The 24,805-nt window shown below is 40.9% G+C and overlaps 1 protein-coding gene across 1 annotated transcript in view; it reads right to left on the bottom strand.

Moving 5' to 3' along the window:
• EPHA4 (EPH receptor A4) overlaps window positions 1-24,805 on the bottom strand; it is a 108,604-nt gene that overhangs the window by 10,045 nt on the left and 73,754 nt on the right. The window contains exons 6-14 of the mRNA XM_033005423.2: window positions 18,957-19,081; window positions 17,545-17,704; window positions 16,368-16,479; window positions 11,003-11,061; window positions 9,136-9,249; window positions 8,769-8,954; window positions 4,725-4,786; window positions 3,970-4,179; window positions 1,315-1,464 (exon numbers count right to left, since the gene is read on the bottom strand). Of these exons, the coding sequence (XP_032861314.2) occupies window positions 1,315-1,464; window positions 3,970-4,179; window positions 4,725-4,786; window positions 8,769-8,954; window positions 9,136-9,249; window positions 11,003-11,061; window positions 16,368-16,479; window positions 17,545-17,704; window positions 18,957-19,081 (1,178 nt within the window). The remainder of the gene's footprint in view (window positions 1-1,314; window positions 1,465-3,969; window positions 4,180-4,724; window positions 4,787-8,768; window positions 8,955-9,135; window positions 9,250-11,002; window positions 11,062-16,367; window positions 16,480-17,544; window positions 17,705-18,956; window positions 19,082-24,805) is intronic.

The raw sequence follows: 24,805 nt of genomic DNA, 5'->3' as shown, positions 1-24,805 counted from the left end.
TATCGCTAAGGAGAAAAAAAAGGCATGTCTATGCCATGTACTAAAAAGAGGATGCAAAGACAGTAATATTGGCTTTCACCGTCCTAAGACAGCTTTTTGCCATGGTCTAGCACCGCACATTAGCAGTGCATACCAGCCCAGTATGCTAGCTCTATGTTTGCCTGTGCTGTGTAGACATGCCTGATATAACTGAGACACATCTGGTGTTTTATTTTCTTGCTAAGTCTTGATGACTTCCTGTTAGCAAAAGAAGGCAAGATTGGGTGCCAGAAGAGACATTTCACATCAGAAAGAAATTAAAATTATATCCCCTGTTTAGATTAAATGCCATCCACATCTAGACACTCTTTGAAACTGTTCAGCTCTACATAAGAAAGCAGATGACTTGTAAAATGACTTAACCACTCCCATGACCGTATATTCAGATTAACATTTTTTGCTTCCTTTATATATTTGTAAATCCTCTGGGAAAAGAATTATGGATAATCTATGCCTCATTTTCACTGGGATTTTTTTTTTTATTTAATAAAAATTCTATTAGCAAAGGCTCTTATTAGCATTATTATTAAATACTCTTCTGGAATAGCAGCCATTGTGCATGCTCCCTCTTGGAATACACTGAAGTAGTCCAGATGGTACAGTTAAACAGGACATGCATAATTTAAGAATGGTCATTTAGGAAAGCTGCTTTTTAATGTCCTTGGGGGGCAGCTATGCAATTGTCACAAGGATGCTCTGACTGGTAATCAGAATTTAATTTCATATGTGTTGTTTTAGATATCCTACATGAAATAAAATCATCTGGAAGAATTATAAGCCTACCAGGGCTTGAAGAATTGACTACTAATAGGAAGCCCCATTAAATTCAAGTGTTTTTTCTTAAAGACTTTTAATAAAGTTGAGATTTAATATCAACATTCAAATCTTCCCTCTCTTGACAGTATTATGATTATCTGTTTCCCTTTTCTCCGTTCTTCTTTCTTACTTTAATTGCTTGTAATATTTTTCCTACAATTAAAAAAAAAAAAAAAGGAAAAAAGATAACCTGCACAAGTTATAGACCCTAACTTCAGAATCCCCTATTCCCTGACCATAGATCAGGCTTGAAGTATTCAAGGAAATGTTAGTTCCAGAGAGGTTCCCTGAGAAAACAAGAATGCACCACCCATGATATCCTTTTAAAAACCTGGAGTAGATGTCTTACAACCATATAGCAATTGCCACAGAAACACATCAGCAGACATGTAAGGCCAAAGATGAAGGTGCAGGGAGAAAGGGAGAGAAAAGGGAGAGGAAGCTCAGAAGGAGACTCACATCTTGATTGGACATATCCCAGTAAGGTCTTTCTCCATACGACATCACTTCCCACATGACGATGCCATAGCTCCACACATCACTAGCTGATGTAAATTTACGGTAGGCAATTGCCTCTGGTGCAGTCCACCTGATGGGGATCTTTCCACCCTGTCACAAGCAAAAGAAACCACAGGCTAGTGAGTCACCGACCCAGTAATGTGCGTGGCTGACACTGTTCTACAATGCTATTAAAAATACAAAATGGTTTTCTGTATGCAATTCCAGAATCCTTCTTAAAAAGGCATCCACTTTCTCTTTTTCTTGCCATAAAACTGTCAGATCCAACCAGGAGGCAATGCTGCCCATCTGTTTTCTTTAGTCACAAGGAGGCGAACCAGTAAATTGTTAAATGTATTTTTATCAGCCCTCTCAGAGATCTCTGCTTAGGGCTATGCTGAAGCATGAGAACAAGCCAGGGGTTTTACAAAGTATATATTAGAGATTTAGTTGACAAAACAAATAAGTACATACTGTTAATTACTATTTCCTTGCTTGCCTGTCTGACCTGTTTGGCCTGTTTCAGAAAAATAGGATTACAAACGTTTTGCTTTTCAAAAAGGTAAAATAAAGAGAGGATAAACTGGGAAGATTTATGAATACTGTGGTGTTTCCCACGGGCAATATCCCAACTCCTACCAGAGATGTGAGACAGCAAGCAAGCCTCTGGGCTCTCCCAGTCCCTGTGGGAGGAGTCCAACACCAGACCATGGAATGAGGCTGCTTCTGATACCTGTTGGAGAGAGTAGCCTCTTGCTACAATACTTTTTTTTAAACAAATAAAAACACTTGAGCATCTGATTTTGGCCACTGAGGTTCTGCACTGTTTTAAAAGGAATTCACTCCATCCTGTTTAACTGATTTTGCCTTAGCTGAGTGATCCCAGGCCAGAGATTTCTCCTTTTGTTTATGCTAATATGCAAGGTGTTTTTAATTGAGCCTTTGGTTTCCTGCAGTTCCATCTGGGGAATGACTTAAGCTGAACAAAGGTTTTAGTTTTTTTTTTTTTATTATTTGCTTTTATGCTTTTCTGATTAAGTTTATTTTGGTAGCTTTTTCTCAGCAATCTTCTAGATAGTTTTTATCCATAACTGAGTGCAGCGTGTGCATACTTAATAGTTTATTGTTCTAATATCTCTCTAAAGTGTTTAATATGGACTTGTTCCAAAGTCAAGTGAAATCAAAAGGGGTCTTTCTCCTGGATTCTTTGGCCTTTGCATCAGGCCCTGTGTGAATCAGGTTGTAGCAGTATGTGCCTTGTGTGGGTATAGGATGCTCTCACTTTAATGAGTTATACTAGTAATGAGGAGCAGAACACACCATTCTCTTAAAAAAGGGTGTTTTAAAAATGGCATTCTATTGCATTGTCTCTGGTTATGAAAAAGCTCTATTCCTCCTTTCAGACACAGGTGTATAGACATTGTTTATACATGGTTGTCATTGTAAAAATTGTCAATAAGCTCTTTTTATTTAGCTGCTTGCGTATAGTGGAGTTCATCCAAATTTGCCTGATCCTTCATTACTGATACCAAATGAAGACAATGCACTGTAAAGCAAATGTCATTGATTCCCTGTAGTTTACTCTTGAGAGCAAACATAGTATTATAACTCCACTCACTAAATTCAAAGGGAAGCTTTTCAATCATTTCTGTCTTGCCCTGGTATGTTTGTCTAAACTTTGATTTCCCTGAATACAGCTTTTCAGACCTCTTGCCGCCCTTATGAGTGAGAAACACCAAGGCTGGCCAGCATTTAATACTACGTGAGTCTATCCTTCCCTGTAATGAACTGTGAATCCATTAAAGGATGAGTGTTGGGATTAAACTGCAAAATCTGAGTGCTGCAAACAAACTCTGCACTAGGGAGAACAGATGGAGAATGGCAGATATTTAAAAATGAAGAAAATAAGCAATTAAAAAAGGAGACTTTATAAACTCTGACTTTTTTTTCTTCATGCGCATGTTAATTACAGAGGTATTGGTACAAAGGCTGATAATGGTTGGGATGTTGTTTTGTGGCCAGAAGTGCTTGCATTAGTACTATTCCACAAGCAGCATATTAAACTGGCTTTAGCAACACATAGTTAAATGGGATGTTGAAATATAGGTAAAATGGATAAGAAACAAAAAATGGGAATGCAGGCCTCACGCTTTTCCCAATCCAAATTATTTAGGGCAAATTTATGACTAGCTTTGTGATGGACAAAAGTGGATTTATCTTTCTTTTTTTTTGGTGGCTTATCTACACTTGCTGTATTAAATCTCTTGGTTGGAAATCAAGATGCATGTCTGTAGACATCAGAAGGAATGGAAGCCCAAGCTCTAATTTCTGGCATCAGATTCCTGTCATGCACTTGAGCATACTGAAGGAACCAGAGCAATAGATGGGTCACATCCTCAGAGAAGAAATACTGATGTAGCCACTGATGTAGCAATAACACTACATCAATTTATACTAGCTACAGAGTCTGGGACAATGTTTATTTTTAGGCTGTGATATAGGTTTTCACTTGTGACTGAAATTATTTTAAAACAAACTACTGTCACCTCCCACACAGTCAGAGAAAACCAATATGTAGGCAAGAAAACCCACTGGACATTTTCTTTCCCGCCTTACTCGTGTGGTATAAGCTGCTTCAGGGTCATCTTCCAGGACCCGGGACATGCCGAAGTCAGACACTTTGCAGACCAAGTTGCTGTTGACTAGAATGTTTCGAGCAGCCAGATCCCGATGCACATAGCTCATGTCAGACAGATACTTCATTCCTGAGCCAATGCCACGAAGCATCCCCACCAACTGGATGACTGTAAATCTGCCATCATTCTTCTGCATATGGGGAAAGGAAGAAAATCACAGAGCATTAAGCTAAAAGCTACATTATTGCCAGTGCTGAAATTGGCAAAGAGCGTATCTCTGGATTCCCATCTTCTCTCAAATAAAATGCAATGTTATTTCCTCACTCTCCTGACTAGTGTCTATAATTCACCAGTAAAGTAAAAACCCAGAGGTTCTGTCACAGCTTCCCGTGATGCAGTATCCAGTTTGCAATTAATCTGGTTTTAGTGAGTCTATAGCATTGCAATGCTTTCAAAAATGGAGCAAAACAGAACCGTTCCCATTAAACATGGATTATTTAATACCCTGCTATTTTAAACATTACATCTACTCTATATTCTTCCACTTCACATTTATTCTGGTTTTCGATTGGAGCAACACCAGAAAACAGAATTTCCTGAGTACAAACATAATTTCTTTAAAAATGCTGAATTTTCAGTATCTTTCTGAAAAAAAAAAAAAAAAAAACAGACTGAAAACCAGAAAATGTTTCCCAGTATAAAATCTCTCCAGCTTATTATGAAGAAATCACCTACCCTGAGGAAGGCATCCAAGGAACCATTCTCCATGTACTCAGTTATGATCATTACTGGTTTACCTAGAGTTCACAGAAAGAAAAACACAATTCCTTGATGAACACCGATGTTAATGGTTTAAAAATGGGTTGCACATGATTTTACTGCCAAGACACCTGGCTTACACAATCTAATTTAATTTGAAAAGCACCAAGCTTATGCCTCAGCTGTGGGGAGCAAGAGAAGAAATATTATAGGACAGAAACATTTAAAGGGCCCCATCTGGAAGGTTAACTCTTTGGTTGACTCATTGACAAGGTCTTTAAAGTGGCTCCTATTCTCTAAAGAACATATGAATCAATAATTGAGAGCTAAAAACCAAAGATCTGTTCAAACTTGACAAAAATCTTTAGTGTAATTAAATTGCGTGCCGACTAGGAACCCTTCCTCTTTCAAAATGGAATTTGTGAATGCTTTGGACTCCCCGCATCTTTCAAAAGATCAACACTTTAAGCAAGTTAAAAGCTGTCAGCAGCTACAAGGTATTCCAAGGCAACTGGATTCAAGAATGCAAAATACAAGCTGTTCCTCTCAACTTTATCTGTCCCAGTAAAGGAGCCAAAGCCATTTGCTTCATGTAGTCAACCCCAGGATAAAAGATTCAATGAATTGTGTCACATGTGGGGCATAGTGCTTCAGCAGCACTCAGCTTTCCATGCTGCAATACAGAGAGACAAGCTGGGCAATCTGAAGAGAAATGTAATATAATATTACTGACATGGAGGTGCTTTCTAGGCACTTTCCTGCCTAAAACAACAGCAAATACATAAATAATGTTGATGTTGTCTTTAAGAGCTTTACCAAGTCATATGACGTTGAAAGTGAAAACATTTAGGTACATACAAGTAACACTATTTCACGAGGTTAAATCACGCTGGATATTCAGTATCTAGAAATTTGCAGAAATAGGTCTAATATCATCTTCATTTTAAAAGTGAGCAATGGGAGATGTAGAGAAGTGACTTATCAAAGGTTGAATGGCAAAGCCCAGTCAGTCCCAAGATGAGCACTGTTACGCCCACCTGAAGCCAAGGGAGCACATGATGATCAGTGCCAGGATGGCATGGCAACCCTTCCTCCCAGTTATGCTTCAGCTACAGGAACTACAGTGTTTCTTCCTAAACAAAAGACAGTATCCCAGAGAAACTCTGATTTTGTACTCTCTGGAGCAGGGAACATTATGGGGAAAGAAGGGTACAATGGACATGTCACCTAGACTGTAGATAGCTCAATTCTGTCTTGGCATCAGAGGTATCAGAACTACCAAACGTTTCCTTGCTTCTGTCACCAGCAAGTACCGGCTCCAGAACAACCAGCTATGAAAATTACCCTACCAGGAAATGTTGCAGCATTGAAAGTTCCCCTAATCATTTCTGCCTCTACCTTTTTCACCAAGGTGCTTTTCTCTTCATTTGTCAGGGGTTTCTGGGTTTGGTAACCTTTTTTTTTTTTTAATTAGAAAACAATATGCTATAAGGACTGACTGTACTGAAAATTTTACATCATTTCACTTAGGCCAACATCTATGTGCAATACATCACTTATTTCACTCACCATTACTTATTTCACATTTTCAGTCCCAACCTATCCTTTGCAAGTCTTTTATTATCCCTGCTTCTCCTTTCCAACTGATACCAAAATTCTTATTATTTTGGTCCCATGCAAACTGGCATGGCCTGTGAAATGCCAGTCTGGCAGTTGAAGCCTTTCTGATTTGCATGAACACAGCTGAGAAGCAGTGGCATTGCATAAAGCAAACTGCTCTGGATGAAGGGCTTAGTGACCTTGGCTGAGTACTTACACCCTTAAGGAAAGGGATGTGATAAAACATCATTTTCCATCTAAATCACCTTTGCAACCATTCTTTGGTAGAAAGAAAAAATTTTGACCAAATCTGCATATGTCACCGTTTCATTTATTCTTTGCAACTGTAACCGGAACCCTTCCACTGAACAAATACAGCTAAATGAGTTAATTAACCTTCCTCAATCAAAAGATACTATGTCAGCATAGAAAGGAAGAAAGGGAGACTCTTTCAGTGCATTAACATCTAATTTCATTACTCAGGCACTTCTTTAGCAGGGGAGGGGGATAGGGAGAGGAGAAGTTACCATCAGTGAGTCAATTATTAAAGTACTTGACTAGCAGCCAATAATGTATTCATGGTTTTTTTTTTTTTTTTGCTGCCTCTCTCAACCCCCATCTACACCACTATTTGTCTCACATTTTAATTTTCAGTTTATTAAATGCATTCATTTATCACAGCATTCAGAAAACCTATGGAGAAATTGAGATAAATGTCTTCTTAAGTAGCCCTGTTTACCAAACACACCAGCTCTGAGGTAACCAAGCTGGCTGGCTGCAGAAGCATCACTTACTGTGAGCCAGGCAATGAACCATTCTGGGGTCAGGCTACCACCTCCTCGGTGAAAATTTCAAATCATTTTAATTCAGTGACAACTGCATTATGCAAATGCATACAATCATTTATAACTGCTAGAGCTGTAATAGCTCAGGGGTTTCAGGCCTCGGTGGGATTTCAACACAAAGATTCCCCCGTTGCCTTTCTTTTACAGAGGTGTTAGAAAAATCACTGTCTGTAGCAGACACGGTGGCCTGACCACACAACCCCCCTTTGTTACAAGAACAACAAAGAGTGACTCAGACCTTCAAAATTTAAACAGAGTATTATCTTTTAATTTCAGTTTTGAGGGAGGGCCTCAGTAAACGATGGTCAAAATTAGTCCAAACCCGTTTTCCCTAGTGGAATTTGTCTTGAAAAGCAAACAGCAACATGCTGTATGAGCCATTTTGCAACAACTGTGAGAGATGGCAGACTAGGAGAGGGAAACACAAATGAGCTAGGGTAAGATTTCCAGAAATACAAGTGGCAGAGTAAGCATTCAGCTCCCATCGACATTCAAGAGGGACAGGGTTTTACAGTGGTATTGATGGGCTTGACAACTCTCTACAGAAGATACTTTGTTCTTCTAATGATATTTTACTTTCTAACTTTTCATCCATATCTAATTTTAATTCCATACACTATTAATACCCTGCATTCATTTTCATCATGCACACCATCAGCTGCAGAAGGAAAGCTTTACAAATTCCACCCGTTAACAGCAGCTCACAAGATCACTGTCTGCTTTCTTTGCTACCCTGAGCATGAGCCCCTTCATCCAAAGAGTCTTTCAGGATTAGCAATCAGTGTCAGGCTTTCCCAACATGCTGCCTAGGGCAGTCAGAGTAGAGACAATAACTACACCATTGCAGTGGCACCTTATCAAGTCGGACCCAAGCACATCTGTCTCACAGGTGTATTTTCAGTTCTAGCCTACAAACAGCATCCAGCAAGTGCTGTCATTCTCTTTCTAAGGCAGGGTTCATGGAACAGTGAATGCTAACAGACTTAAAAAAAACCCAAACCAAACAAATAAAAAGATTGGCCAGGTAAATTCTGCAGAGTGAAATTATCGCACCTGTAAATCAGAGAAAACAAATAATCAAGTTTCACACTAAAATAGCTGACTTCATTTCAAAGGCTTGCTCCTTACATCTGTGCTTTGTACCTTAAACATATGACTCTATAGTTTTGTTTTGGTATTTTTCCCCCAACCATTTAAAATTCTTTGCTTACCATCTGCTTTTGCCTATCCTGTAACAATCAGCTCAGTCTAGCAAAGATGTGAAATATGCCTGCTTGGCATAGCAAGAAGGGGGAAAAAAAAAGCCAACCCCTGCAGTATTAATTCCCCCTACAAAATCTTGTACAAGCTGCCAACAGATAGAGTATCAGTTGAAACCATAAACCCATTTATAGCTGACAACAAGATTAATGACTTGTCCTACACTGATTTCCTCCTATTAGCTATCAGTGGATCTGTTCCATCTGTCATTTCACAGGAAAGAGGGCAAAAAGAAAAAAACACCAGTACACACCACCACAGACTTAACTTCTCAGTGACTTCCAAATTGGCCTTGTCATGAAAATGACCTACTTACATTTAGTAACTACACCTTCCAAGTGGATGATATTGGGGTGGTCAAATTGTCCCATGATGCTGGCCTCACTCAGAAAGTCTCTCCTTTGTTTATCAGTGTAACCAGCTTTTAGAGTCTTGATAGCAACACAGATCTCTCTTTTTCCTGGTACTTTGAGACGTCCACTGCATACTTCACCAAATTCCCCTTAAGGAAAAAGGCACAACAATCCATGGTCATGAACACGAAGCACACACTTGTGTTGTCAGATTGTTATGTCAGTTCATTTGGGGGAACTGTCATACAAAAATCATAGGATCTCATGTTTCCTAAATGCAAATTTAAAAGTATATTTACAGAAAAAAAATGCAAAAGTTCTGGCACTTACCCACACCAATAACTTTTTCAATCTTTATGCAGGAGGCATCAATTTCTTTGGCAAATTCCCTCACAGCTTGGTTTGGATCCTCATATGTAAAAGGATCCACATATGTTCTAACACCTGCAAGGCAGAAATGTTGTATTTGAAGTCACTGATCTACATGCTGCTGAACACAGAACATATGAGACTGAAGCCTTAATGATATACAACAGCAAAGAGAGTGTACAATAAAAATGTAGTGTAAGCCAGGAATGACTGATGAAGGAAGTAAGGACTTAATGTATTTTTCCCCTGATGCAATTTTAAAAAATGTAAACATTTACTATTTACCAATATTGATGTAAGGAATCAGACTTTTGCCAATAAATGAGCTTCACAAATCACTGCCATCACTAACAGGCCTATAGCCTGTCCATGGACCTGTGAGACTAAAACACATCCCATTTCCCTTTTGGGAGCCAAGAAATTCTGAGCTCAGGTCCAGGATTTTGTACCTGGATGACTGAGATAGAAGTAACAGTAGGATTCAGTCCTGGAAAAAAGGTAGCAAAGTTCATGTTCCCTTTCTGGCAGGATTGCCTCCAGCCCATTCTGAAATGGCTTTAACAGAGTGTTGTGGGGAAAAATCATGCCTAGATATCACTGGCCAAAACCAGATGTCTTTCAGTGGAAAGGGACAACAGAAAAAAATGATGAACCTTTCTCCTGTCTGTCCCCTCAAATCTTTTTACCTAGATGCTGGCATTCCTCAGGGGTCTGTGCTGGGCCCAGTGCTGTTTAACAACTTTGTTGGTGACATGGACAGTGGGATCGAGGGCACCCTCAGCAAGTGCACCAATGGCACCCAGCTGTGTGGTGGGTGACACGCTGGAGGGCAGGGATGCCATCCAGAGGGACCTGGGCAGGCTGGAGAGGTGGGCCTGGGCAAACCTCATGGAGTTCAACAAGGCCAAGTGCAAGGTCCTGCCCGTGGGTCGGGGCAACTCCAAGCACAGATACAGGGTGGGCGAGGAGTGGATGGAGAACAGCCCCAAGGAGAGGGACTTGGGAGTGTTAGTGGATGGAAAACTGACTCTGAGCCAGCAACGTGCTCTCACAGCCCAGAAACCACCTGTGTGCTGGGCTGCAGCCAGAGAAGGGTGGCCAGCAGGTTGAGGGAGGGGATTCCCTCCCTCTACTACACTCTGGGGAGACCCCCCTGCAGTGCTGGGTCCAGCTCTGGGGCCCCCAACATCAGAAGGACACGGAGCTGCTTGAGCAGGTCCAGAGGAGGCCACGAAGATGCTGGGGGGGCTGGAGCAGCTCCCCTGGGAGGCCAGGCTGAGAGAGTTGGGGGGGTTCAGCCTGGAGAAGAGAAGGCTCCGGGGAGACCTTAGAGCGGCCTCCCAGGGCTTAAAGGGGGGACAGGAAAGGTGGGGAGGGACTCTTTATCAGGGAGGGCAGGTGTAGGATGGGGGGTAATGGTTTTAAACTGAAAGAGGGTATAGATTAGATATAGGGAAGAAATTCTTTCCTGTGAGGGGGGTGAGGCACTGGCATGGGTTGCCCAGAGAAGCTGTGGCTGCCCCCTCCCTGGAAGGGTTTAAGGCCACGTTGGACAGGGCTGGGAGCAACCTGGGCTGGGGGAAGGTGTCCCTGCCCGCAGCAGGGGGTTGAGACTGGGTGATCTTTAAGGTCCCTTCCAACCCAAACCATTCTGTGATTCTATTTTCCCTGTTACTAAAGTACATAATTTGAAGAAGGATGCTTGCAAGGGAGGAAAACCAGAAACATAAGTCTCAAGAGGAATGTCATCCCTTATTTCCCAAGCATCAGAACATGGGACATGTTTTACAAACAAAAATCAAAAAACCCAAGCACCACTGCCTTTTACCTTGGTTCAAATGTTTCTCCTCATCTGCCTCTTGCTTAGCCTTACTGTACTTACTGCGCCTGCCAGAACAAAAAAAAAGAGCATTACAGTTCAAAATGAGTATCTTTCTTTGAGACAAGCTCAGTCTTCTTGACCTGCTGAGACACGAGCAGTTCGCACTTGCCACGACCTGTGCTTGGCAGCTCCCCTACAACAGCCCATGACACAACATATACTTACCAGCTGGGTAGGAGACTCCTCTCCTCAAACTGCTCTAAGTGTTATTGGAATCAACAAAGAATCAAGGGAAACACAAATCTCTGTATTTGCATCTCGGCATTTAATGAAAGAAAAGAAAGCTTGTGTTTTGGCTGCTTTTTCTTCAATTGTATATTTGCAGTTCTGTGCAAAAAGGGGCCAAATTGCTTTCCAGTCCTATCATATATGGATTTAAATGCCACAACAGAGGTGTTTTGGTAGACTGATTGTCAAACATAATTAGGCAAATACCAATACCAACACACTTATTTAACTGCAAATTTAAAACTGGAAACATTTTATTAACACAGAAATTAGGGTGTCAGCAAAATAACCCCCTGACCATCAAAAATCCAGATCCCAAGGATTTTGTTTATTCTTTTAAACAATGTATAATTGAAGAGGGCAAAGAAATCCTGATGGCAGAGCTCCTCCACTAACCTCCTGAGTTGGGGAGAATAATGTAGCATAGTATGTTAATTCTATAGCTTACTATTTCTACATCTACACACAGGATACTGTATCCAGTTATGTATTTAATTAGTTCAGCTTTAAACTTCAATGGATAAGTGGCCTTAAGAAAAGTTAATACAAGAGCTGAGTCTGTTTGGGAAGATACCGAGGAATCAGCTCAGCCAAACGTGTTCTGGGATTTGAAGTTCCCCAGCATCAAATGGTATGTAGATGTAGAGATTTGATTTGGGCTCTTACCCAACATTCATTGAAAGTTCAGAACCAGGTGTAAGAACAGACATTGCCAAAGAGAAGGGCTTATGGTTGGTTACTCCTCAGTTTGCCTGTTTCTATGGAAGCCCAAGTCTCCCAGCATGTCAGACCCAGGTTAGCTAATGTGCAGAGTCTGGGCTGGAGCGAAGAGGGAGGGCAGGGGAAAGCAAGCCTGAAGAACAGAAGGTGAGACTGACACTGCCTGCAACATGCAACCCACTTCCTGGAGTGGGGCAGGAGATGACCAGGCCTGCCAGGGACATTGGAATGATACCGGGTTAAAAGTCTGAAAATGGTGAACGGGTAGAGGAAGAAAATGGGAGTGGGTGAGAGAAAGACCTGTCAGAAGGTGTGAGTTAAAAGTTGTCAAAAACTTGCAGATAACAGGTAGAAAACACATAACTGAGAGCCTTGCTTGCAGCAAGTCTTCCTGAGGATCGTCATTCCCTGTCCGTCAGCAAACCCCTTCTGCCCATCAGCAAAAGCATCTCACCTCCCACTCTGTGCCTGGCCTGTGGGGAATGGCAGCTTCCCATCGCTGTCAGCCAAAAGGCCACTACCCAGCCTTTGTCTTTGCAGTCCTTTAGTGCTGGGTGTTAAACACATTATGCCAATAAGAAGAACTATAAATTAACCATGAAACAGAAGGAAAAAAAAAATTCTGTTTGACATGGGAAGACTACCTGATCTTTGAACCAAGCCTCACAGCTCCCAACAACATCAACAGGACTTGTGTTCAAACATAAAAAGCAGGTACACATCTAATGATAAACGGTTGGGAGCTTCTTTTTTCACGAAAGTCAATTAAACGCAAATGGCTCCAAATAACAAGAAGAACATTATTAAAAACCACACTGGATCCAAACATCAATTTAAACCATCTATTTGCCCGAGGACTTACAGCACTGGTATATCTGAGCTGAGCTAAATAAAAAGACTATGTTCTGCTCCCAGTTACTGAACTGAGTAAGAATGAAGAGGCAGCACAAATCTCACCCAGTGCCATACAGAAGCAAGTCAGCTAAGGGGACTGCAGAGATGGTGTCGGGTATTATATAACTTCTCTCAGAGGAGAAGAAAAAAGAGAAAAAAAGAAAAAAAGATTCTGCATTTTAAGCAGGACCCCTTCAAATTCATTTTATTAATGTTCAGGCACAGATGGGAAATATGAAACACAAACAGGCTTTGCAAGAAAGCGTTTTAAGTATGAAAAAATGCTCTTTATCTTATTTTTAAAAGTACAAGCACCCTAAGAACAGATTAAAAAAAAAAAAGCCTTCCCCCACTAAAACCCAAAGACATGCAAAAAGCAAAGGGAAACAAAGGGATTACTGTTCAAGCAATATAGTTGTAGCTTATTAAGTTTAAATAATACCTTCCAAACTAACTACCTACTTCCACTTCTCCCTGTGTCACCTGTTGACCTCTCCTGCTGGGCTGGGGGCTGGACACTCCTGTCTGCCATTGTCCCCAGGAGCCGCCCGGGAGCCCCACGCCACGGGGCACGCGGGGCCGGAGCTGCGGCTCGGGGCAGCTCACCTGAGTGGCAGGAGGGAGCTTTTGTCGTGGATTCAAACCCCGCAATTACAGGGGGTTTGGCAGTGGCGATTAAATAGCCGGCATTCAGGAAAAGAACACAGAAGCTTTCAGAAACTGCGGGGGTCTGGGACACGGGCACATCTACAGGTGGGGGCTGGCGACGAAGGGGAGGTTACAACGGAGGGTATTAGCATGCACTGGGGGGAACCAGCACGGGCCCGGCACCGCACCACTGCTCCCACCTCCTCCTCCCTGAACAAAAGAGGGGCTGAGGGTGCTGCAGTGCTCAGGCACCGGGCTGGCCCAGCACCTGGCCCAACCCCATCAGCAAAAGGTGGGCAAATGCATTCAGCTGATGATGGAGCAGAAGATAAATCAATCTACCAATTGGAAGAATTTCTGACAGAAACTTTCAGATGACCAGAGGATTTTGTAGGGCCATCTTACTCCATCCAAGCTCTCTTAGAAAGTGGCTCTTTCTGTTTTACACTTTCCCAAATCCTTTACAACTCTATTTGAGTTATTATAATTTCACTCAGCATTCCTGCAGGGCAGGGTTTGGAAACACTCACACTGCCTCTGCTGTATAGGTATGTTCATCTTAACCTCAGTAAGTTTAAACTAACATTTAGGCAGATTAGTTCTCATGTTAACACAAATGCAGTGGTCGCAGGACTGAACCAAACAGCTTGAGCTGCCTGAAGGCAAAGTCCTTTGACAAATTCTGTTGCAAAGATGAATTTTGGGATTTGAGCAATGACTTGAAAAAACTTGAAAAATGCTAAATTAGTAGTAATAAGGCAGGGTTCAAAAGTGGGCACCTACAGCATATGCCCAGTTGCCACATTTGGCTGAGTTGCAGAGGCCATGTCTGCGGGCCAAAGCATGGTTTTGATTGTACAAATATGACTTTTAGGTCATGGCTAGATTACAAAGTCCCCTCATGGGGACTGCATGGACAGAAAAGCTTTTTCTCATCTGAAGTCATTTTGTAACAAAGTATAATTATTTTGCTATTAACTTCTGCTGGTGTAGGAACATCATGAAATATCCCCAAAGCCCACACCTCTAAATGACATTGGTAAAGTGGTTAAAATCATTAGAGTAACAGTGAATATTAAAGTAGATTCTGTTTATTGAGAGCTACTTCCAGCTACTGGAGAGCTGTGTATTGAGGAAAACCATTAATTAACAAGGCACCATGCATTAGTATGCACAGAGCCATTTTACTGTCCCAGTATTTCATTCATCTTGCTACATCTTTCCCCTTCCACGGCCTCTCTGAGACCTACCAGTGCAGAGCTATGGGACATCTCTCAGCTCACGGCACCAGGAAACTTTTATATCCATTCCCACCAGTGCTTGGACCAGCCTTTTGTCCCTGCTGTCCACCTGCTCTTTGCCTTGTCTTTGTCCAAGCTGACCAGTTGTGGGCAGAGATAACTGCACAGGCAGCCTGAGCGGTGAGACCTGGCTGAACGCGCACCCGCCTCAGCGAGTCTGTCAGCTACCTGGCTCCAGGCAGCCTTTCCTCTGACAGCTTTATGGCTGATACTAAAGAGAATCAATATGAGGGCAAGGGGTTGACATTTCATTTTCTAAAAAGTGATCCATTGAGGGCCAATCACCAAGCAGTGTTTATCAGCCTTGGGAAGCGACATTTTTTTATAGGGGGAGGAGGGGAAGGAATCATCTCAAAGCAGCTCGACAGGCTCAATTCTCCAAGGTGGCGACTCATAATTAGAAATCCAATGTATCCTGCTATCAATCCTGCCTTAAATAATAAAGTGATCAATAAAAGTGAAGAGGAGATTAAGTCATCAAGCTCAGTGATGCTATTTTCTGTTGCAATGGCTTTTAATAAACCTGTCTCTCTGCATTACATTTTCATATGTTCTGCTCTTCTTTCTTCTTGCCAGCATGGAGGCTATGCGTTGAACACCCACAGAAAGCTATAACAATGCATGTCTCCTTTCCAGATATTACAATCATAGTGACTTAACTGGTCTTTAAGACAATTTAAAGTAAGAGAGCAAACCAAGAGGAATTTGTGCACCTTTATGGCTGATGCCATTAAACTGATCAACAGAAGACTGACAAAACATGCAACCCTCAGATCCCAGGCTTCAGATACATCCAGTTTTATCTCAGAATTATACGGAAGCAAAATCATGCTCATCTTTTTAAATGAGACAGAACACAAAAATGAAGACAGAAACACCCACACTGTGTTTCTGCTACACTGTCCTCCCATTTGCAGGATTGTTCCTGATGTCTGGGTTGAATTTAGGAGAATGAACAAGTACTTGGTAGAAGATTATGGTCCCGCTCTGATGAAACAACCATCAATCCAGTCTGCTGTGTTACTGCACATGATGCTGAATGACTGTGGCTTCTGTTTTACAGTCATATCCACTCACAGTGGAATGTCTAACCCAAAAGACTAATGCAGACTCATACAGACTAACACAAAAATCACAAGCATAGCAGTCCGATGGCTTAGTTCAGAACAGTGCAGTTGTTTATTCCCTGTCTATCAGGAGTCAGTCCAAGAAAATCTACTGTACCCATACCCATTAAACTTAACTTCAAATTACACTAACCACAAATCTCTATCTGGCTTGTTTCTCAGTGCCAGTTATTGGAATCAGCTTTGCATTTGAAGGGCAAATAGAGCTGGAACTATTGCCATTACATCACACGCTGCATGGTACTAATGTTGAGAAGATCAAAGCTACATGGGAGAAGGCTTGTAATGCAAATGTACTGTTTATGATGCTAATCAAAGAATTTAGCTTTGTTTGGAGGAGACAAAAAGCTCCCTCATGAAAGAGAGTGGGGAGAGAGAAGCTTAAATTCTTACCTCCTGCTGATGACAAAGGCTGCAATGAGAATGACCACAAGAACAACACTGCCAGCCACTGAAACAAGGAGCACTGTGGGATTGGTACCATCGCCAATGATGGGGGAAGGAACTGGAAACAGAAAAGGGAGCATTAGTGTCAGACACCCTCAAAAAATCAACCTAGGTAGCACTCAATAAGGCTTTCTGATTTGTGAAGGCAGTTTAGAGTAGCACTCAAATCTACTTTCAGGCCTTTATTATATAGTCATTTGTCACAATTTTCCAACAGGGCCCTAATTAGCTGAGGACATGATGTTTGATGATGATTTGGGGAACTTCAGTTCACTGGGAACAAGGACTCCCTCTCCTTTTCCCCTTCAGTGTTGCTCAGAGGGTATAATGGCTATTTTTTTGCCTTTCTAATTGCTTTCCACACTTCTTTCCTACTCCTTTTTTCTCAGTGGGGACAGATGATCTCTCCCCAACTGACACAAAGGGACTAAGTTATTTTAAAATGTCTACTCTCTTCTTGCTGGATTGATTATTTTCAGCTGTTAATATCCTGAAGGATGCTGCCACTAACTGGAATGACCTGAGATTGATTTGAGCAGACCTGCGTGCCCAAAATAGAATAGGCTTGGTCACATTGCCTTCCTGCAACCAAAAAGCAAACATTTTGGGGGCTAAATTTGCATGGTTCCTTGAGCAAAATGAAAAAGCTCTACAGACAACATAATTCAAACATTCTGTCTTTATATGACCGTCTAAGGAAAAGTGCAAATATGTGAGCTGATGTAGGATACCTATGTCAATAGCTTGCCAAGGGGAGTAACAGGGTTCTATTCTCCTGCAAATCAGATATTCCAAAAACATGTGCAAACATCTACATTTACAGTAAACAAAATAGGTACATAAATCTCTCAAGCATAGCTTCCAAGCGTTTATAGGGTGCATGTCTCCTTATGCCACACTGAAGTATTTTCATTGCTAGAATCTAGAATATAGCATACCTAAATGGATGTCTCGGGTCAGATTCATGGCATCACTAACAGTCATGTGGCCATGGAAGTCCATTTTCCCAGAACAGAAACACCACAGTCTAAGCAGCCAATGGAGAACTCCCAACACACAGTTCCGTTACATTTGCACTCTTTGCTCAAGGAAAAGAAAAAGAAATCAGTGGGAATGTCATTACCTGTGTTAGTCGTGAACTCAAATGGTCCACTGAAGTCTCCATATCCTGCTGCTGTCCTGGCCCGCACGTGAAACACATATGAAGTCAGGGGGTTCAAGCCTTTGATGTCAGTGTTCCTGGAGGCTGTCTTCACAATGCGATAGCTGCGCTCGTTTTGGTCCTACCAACAAAAGAGCACAGCAGTGATCCAGTAAAAATGCCTCCCTGCACCCAGAACAGTGGAACCCCACTTCCTTGCCAAAACTGTCATGATGAAAGAAGATGAGTAACAATGATGGAATTCTCCAAATATATCCTGAGGGCTCCTGCTGTCAGCCTTGCCCAATACCCCTAGCACTGTGTGCTGCATAGAACTCTGGGCAAGCCAAAAAAGGATGATGAGGCAGTAGGTATGATGCTAATATATCACTGATTATTTAAGAAATCACACAACAAAATCCTTTGGAAAATAGCTAAGCCTTCAAATAGGATCCTCTTGATGAACAAGCAACATTTTACTCACACAAGCTGGCACTTTCTTTTTCTTCCTACCAGCCAGAAACCACATAAAAAAAAAAAAAATTAAAATATTTTAAGAAAGAAAAGACTTAGTAAATGTCTTCCAGAAAGCCCAATCTTAAAAACTGCTCTATTTTTGGCTGGAAAATCCATCACAAAATGTAATAATCTAGCTCCCTAGCAAATCTGATGCCTTTTTCTGTATGCGTTAGGAAAGCAAATAAGTGATTATCTTTATATAAAAAAAAAATTAGAAGTATGTATGTGCACGTGAGAAAGAGCACACACAAGTAAGAGCAGGTAATTATTCATTTTTGCAGAGAATCTTCAAAGAAAATAGCTCTTTTCATAGTTCCATACCTGAGAAGTTATTTGTAGAAATAACATCTCCCTCTAACTCCGAAAGTATGAAGAATGTAATTTTCTTTCCTTATTCTCGACTAAAAGCCATCCAGCCCACACTATCACTCTAAGGAGAAGGTATCGGCAAACAGATCTTATTATTATTACTGTGTTACATACTTCATTATTATACTTCTGTCTATGAAGTAAAGCTAATGTCTCACTTCTGCCCAACATTATTGATTCTCATTATAAATATGCTTGCTATGAAAGCTCAGTTCCTAGGCAGGGAAAAAAAAAAAAAAAACAAAACAAAACAAAAAAAAAAAAAAAAAAAAAAAAAAAACCAAAAAAAAACAAACCAAACCTCGTACCATACAGCTGGAACAGCCTATGAGTCTTATTCTTTCAAGCAACCATTCAAGTGCATGAAATCATTAATTGGATTTTATTAAACTGAATCTATTTGGTTTCAAATGATGGAATCCTGGAAATAAACCATAATGGAATGAAGTGAAAAGCTCTCCCCAAACCCAAACAAAACTTCTTGCTTGTCCACTTTTGAACAGTACCTTTTCATAGTATTTGACTTCATACTCCAGGATGACTCCATTTGGCCTGTCAGGCTCCAGCCAAGCCAAGGCAACACTGTGCCTTGTTATCTCTTTAGCCTGGATCAAAGCAATTGGCGACGGAGCTGCCAGTAGAAAATAAAAATATATAAGCAATAATTTAGTTTTAGTGAGGAACATATATTTTTAATCATAGCTTTCACAACATGAGCACTTTCAGAAATTGTTTTTCTTGCGGCAGGGGGAGGTTAGAAGCATTGAGTATTTTTCCTGTTTAACAGAATTGCACTTAATTATCTCTAATAAAGCTTGTTCTTGGATTCTGGGCAATACTAGATAGGTTCGGGTTTGAAGTAACAACACAGTTGTCCAACCACTGCAATGGTCATGACGCCCAGGTACAAATGTCCATAACAGGCTAAGGTACTAAAAATTCTGCCTTATTTTTGTCCTTTGCTAGGCACAGTGCATAGACTCATCCTTTTGTTTCGGTCCTCAGTGATTCTCTACTTCCATCTCCTAAAATTAACTGATGTTACTTCATTAGCTATTTGCTTTACAGGAACTATGAAATTCCTGAGGGACCAGTCTGGTTTTCTCTAAAGCTGAGAAAAATATTGCCACACTGAATTAAGTAAGACCAGAATAAAGCTGAATACATATAAATTCAGACCCTCCCGTGAAAACCAGGAAACTTGTATTTCGAGAGTCTGAGCCAATTTGTGCTTCCTAACTTGCCCCGCTTACACCTGAGTCTGTGAGCAGTCCTTGGAGAATGGGGAAGCTTAGCACCCAAGGGCTCTGATAGCTCCTTCCCAGCCAGAAGATACCAGAGATTGGTCCATTGTGCACCAAACTGGCATCATCTTACCCTGTCCCACGTGGCACTATATTGATGTGATCAATAGAAAAAGCAGGATTGCACTGCCAAGGGTAAGGGCTATGTGATTTTTGGAAAAACTCTACCTAGCAACAAGCTAAACTCAAAGATCCTTTAAACTGTATCTGTGTGCAGTAATAAGGGCTGCAATGAAGGAGATAATGGAAAACATCTCATTGTGCACCCTACACTTTCAATAGAGCCCCTGCTAATGCTGAAGTTCAGGTTTTTGACTGGCTGGAGGACAATGCATCCTCCCTTTGACTGTGATAGCAGCAGATTCATGGCTGTGCTGGGGGAACGGGTTTTCTGAAGATTTATGAACCCGGCTGCCCCTTTCTTGCTGTTGTGTTGCTGTGTGGTCACATCTCTAGCCAGCTGTTATCAAGCTCTTTTGATGCTGACAATAGCTAGTACAAATGGTGGAGTCTCCAGGGATAGAAAGGGACATTCATGAAATTTTTAATCTTATCTAACAAAGCTGTCCTGTATAACCAGAGATTAGAGGTCTTCCTAAATTGAATATATTTCTTCTTTTGTCCCCTGAAGCTGTAGCCATGTTGCTCTTTTTTTCCCCCCTCTCCCTTTCTTTTTGTTTCTTTTTCTACCCTTAACTTTGGGATGACGATCCATGAAAATGTTAGAGAGTAAACATGTATCCTTGAAAACTACCAAGAAAGACAAATAAATAAGTCACAATAAATGAAAGGAAGATTGAATGTTGAAAGACTCAAACCTACTTGACCATATCAGACAGTTCTGATGGAAGTGAAAATAGCCAGTAGACGCTGCACAGTCACAAAAGGGTGTCTCCTCTTGATGTGAAACCATCAGGGAGCTGCTTCCCCATTTACTGTTTGACAGTTTGGCATCTCTGTTAGAAATGCCTCCAGAACCTTTCTCTCTTTTTACTTGTCTGTCTCTCACATGCAAAGGCAAATACGAGATGACAGAGGAGACTATAAACACAGCCAACAGGGAGGATCCAGGTGTGCTCCATCAAGTTTTATCTGTGGCATGACTGAGAACCTGCTTAATAACCTCACAGTTCCTCAACAGAGAATCAGACTTTTTTTTTTTTTTTTTCCCCTTTGCAGTAAACATACTGCTCAGCTAATAAACTAGAAATCAGATTTGTTTCCCCAAAACACATACATGTGCAACATCACTGATAAACCAACTGGAGAAATCCGCTTAGTTAATCAGTGGCTCATGCAGGGCAGACAGGCAATTCTTTTTACTGAGAATCTGTCATTTATTCTGGTCTGACCTCAAGAATTGTAGAGAGGAAGTTCACCTTCCTTAATCCTCTTTCTAACCTCCTTGGTTTCCCATTTCATTTCCACAGGCATTTATATTGGAATTCAGGAAGTCCTTCAATACTTGGCTGGCAAGTGCTATATGGAAATGCATTTCTTCTCTGTTGTAAAATGGCTATTTGCATCTTCTCGTGAAAGATGCTTAGTTTTATATAGTTTAACAAGTGTGTTCTCACGTCTCTCAAAAATCGACAGCTGACCTTAGGCACCACACCATACTGTAATAAACAACCTGCTCCTGGCCTCCAGGACACAAAGAGGACTTATACATCAATTCCCTTTTTATTCCTTACAGATTACAATTGTAAGAATGGCCCTATTTTTTCCTTCCTGTCCTTTATATGCAAATTCATCCTACTTAACTTTTAATCTCTTCTTTTGTCCTGTACTTTGTCCTTTTGTTCTGAGTTTTTTTGTTTTGACTGTACATCCTGCCTCTCCATATGCTATACAGAAATCTGAAGAGTGCTGAAGTCCAACTACAGGATGAAGTACCAGAATTGCAAGAGGCTGTCCAGGAGCTCTTTGACATCGCTGCAGCACAGACCTATAACAGTCTATGCAACAGGATGGTGATCTGCAAGTCTGTGGACCCTGAGGAACTACAGTTATCCCACTGCATGAATAAAATCTTCCATTACCAATTCTCTCTTGTTTCTGCAAATAGCTCTACAAATCAGTTTGTTTCTTTGTTTTCCAGGATCCACCAGATGACCTGAGTAGCTGAAAGACTGGGCTTCTGGAAGAACAGCAGGTTTGGGTCTCCTTCGACATATTATCAAAAGGGCATATGAATCCGGTCAGTAGAATCCAGGACAAAGAGGATATCGTTACTGCCAGCTCATCATGGCAACCCAGGCAGCAGTGACAGCCTTCTGGGTGAGCTTCTGCAAAATATTTACATTCTTTGTTCTTCTCCCTTTTGCCTTCAAATTGCCCTCTTAGGGATGATGTGAAAATAAACATGTATCGGGTTGTAAAATGATGCTTCAGACATGAGCAGAATAAAAGACAGAATCTTCTCTTATATGTGCACGGGCTAACTGTTCATTATATACACACATTCCTACACAAAACACACTGAGGACAGCTTGACTAAAAATAATAATGTACACAATTAAGATGTTTGCAATAAAATTGTGTAATACTTTTGGAATAGAGTGGGAGATCACTTTTTCTTTCTTTTTTTTTTGCACTTTCCTCCTCCCTACTCCCTGATATTTGGAAAGGAACACTAAGCAAAAACTTGTTTCTCAATCATCATTGCTTACAACATCAAGTTTTTCTGCCACACATGCATAGACTGCACATATCAAGCACCAATGCTACCAGAACAGCCTATTTCACAAGGAAGAATGCTGAGGTATTTTGGTGTGTAAAAAGGGTTCCCCTTGAACAAAAGCACCAACTGTAACTTTCCCTAGTTCAAAGCTCAGCAGTTCCTCTCCCTTAAAAACCCCACTCCCTACTGATGTGAATGTTGCAATTTTCTTTTATCTACTTCCTCAATAACCTGCCATTAAACACCTACTAGTAGTTTTATTACTGCAGTTCTGAGCTTGCGGCCTACAGAGAGAGAAAGAGCACAGATGTACTACAAAAACTTCACCCAAATGCCATAAAGCCATATCCCAAGGCCAATAAGTGCTGAATTGTAACAATTTTGGAGCACTTTAAAGGATGGCAGAAGCAGTGTCAGTTTTTCATTACTGGTTCAAATTAGGAGAGGAGGGGAGAGGAAAAAACAGGAAATAAATAGATGCAATAAAGTCTCTGGCATGTAGGCATCCATGAGTGAAAACAGCCCTTTATAAAACTACAACACATGAGTACTCAGATATCAAAGATACACAATGCCCAGTGTTTTAGTGAAGATGCCTTCTTAACCACAGCAGGGTTTACTTTCCACTCCCCATGATTTGAATGTAAATGGATCATGTTTACTCAAGGGGTCTTTCACTGATTGAAAAATATACCCACAGTTTGTACATTATCTCAGCTAAATTCAAATAACATATTTAAATTTAATTACTTGAAGCTTAGGGGTTTTCATGCTTTTCTTTTTTCCCTCAATTGCACACAACAACACTTATTTGTTCTTATCAATGGCTATGCACTTTGTCAAGCATCAAAATTAAATGCTTGAAAGCACTAATGATGTTACTGTGATTAAGGGTTTTTACCTTCCAGGGTAGATACTAAAAGCCTGCTCCATTATTAATTACTAAAAAAAAAAAAAAAAAAAGAAAAAAAAAAGAAAATATTTCTGAGAATCTAACACTGAAGAAATGTCCTCTTAGAAATCAAAACAAGACAACAAGAGATCTTGGCTTAATTGGGACAAAGCACGTTTAAGGGAACCTGGCACATTTCAGGTTTTCACTTTGAATATTTACCTTGTAATATTGTGGGGTTTTACATAGGATTTTGTAAATTGTATTATCAAATAACCTCACAGCAGGAAAAAAATATACAACACAGAAAATCAAATACGTCTTTAATAATTTCTAAAGGCAACATTTTCCAGACCAGATTCTGGTAATTTTATTCATGAAAGAGAGCAACTTATTCTACCAGCTGTCACACTGACTTCAGATCAAGCAAAGAGAGAAGTATTCAGCCCTATTTAGTTACATGTACAAGAATAAATTCAGAAGAAAGCAGTTATGCTCTTTCCTAAAATACTGGGTGTTCAATTCTGCTTCCTGTTGGTCCCTTGGGCCTTTTACCCACTCCTCTCTCTTGTCCAGGCAGAAATGCTCCTGTTTCTGAGTAACACCACCCCTGTGCTCTGACTACTCCTGGCAAATGGCTTTGCAAAGAAAGGAGAATGCATTTTAGCATGACCAAATTTCCAAACATATGCATAGCATATGTATAAGCCACGTATGTGCATAACGATAAGCACATGAAAGGCTTTTGCACATGTGAACCTATGTGCACACACAGATTAGACATCTGTGCATGTCTGAAGAACTGAGCTAGAGCTTGGCATTCCTGATCTTCCCTGCCAGCATGACAGCTACGCCTCTCTCCTAGGGATCAGCAAGAGTCTGCGGGCTGGATGTGTACTTTAAAAACTAACCACATACATTTTTTTTTTTAATTTTTTTTTTTCATTATTCCCTCTGTATAAGCAGAGCAAACATTTGTATTAGTGATGATTGGGCCAGGTTAGGATTTGGACAAGGATCTAGAGGCCTGATTGCTCAACCAAGCCACTGGAAGCCTCCCAAGACATTCCCAAGTCCTCTGTCTTCCCACCGTCTGCCTCTCCCTCCTCCAGGAATTACGACTGGTGAGGAACACCTCCCAGCTTGAAAACTGAGACACGCCAAGATTCAGACCAGCATTTTCAAGCTTTAGCATTTAAAGCAAAGACTTTAAATCTACGCCACTAAAGTGCCCAAGGTTATCCACCCACACTTGAAAATCCTGGCCAACGTAATATGAAGCAGTGTGACAGCTGAGCTTGGCCTCTTTCTCTCAATCCCTTCAGTCAGCCCTAATACTTCTGAACTAAACTTTCCCTCTTTGTTACTAGAAATTACTCTGCTCAGGAAAAGCACCAGCTTGGCCACAAGATACTCTCGTAGGACACCTTCATCTCAAAATGACAGACACAAGTGATCTTCCCTTTCTTTCAAGGC

This window comes from Tyto alba, unplaced genomic scaffold, assembly GCF_018691265.1.
Source record: "Tyto alba isolate M040663 unplaced genomic scaffold, T.alba_DEE_v4.0 Super-Scaffold_10, whole genome shotgun sequence".
Taxonomy (NCBI): Eukaryota; Metazoa; Chordata; class Aves; order Strigiformes; family Tytonidae; genus Tyto; species Tyto alba.
Note: the sequence above shows the minus strand (reverse complement) of the source record. Positions and strands in the feature narration are given on the sequence as shown.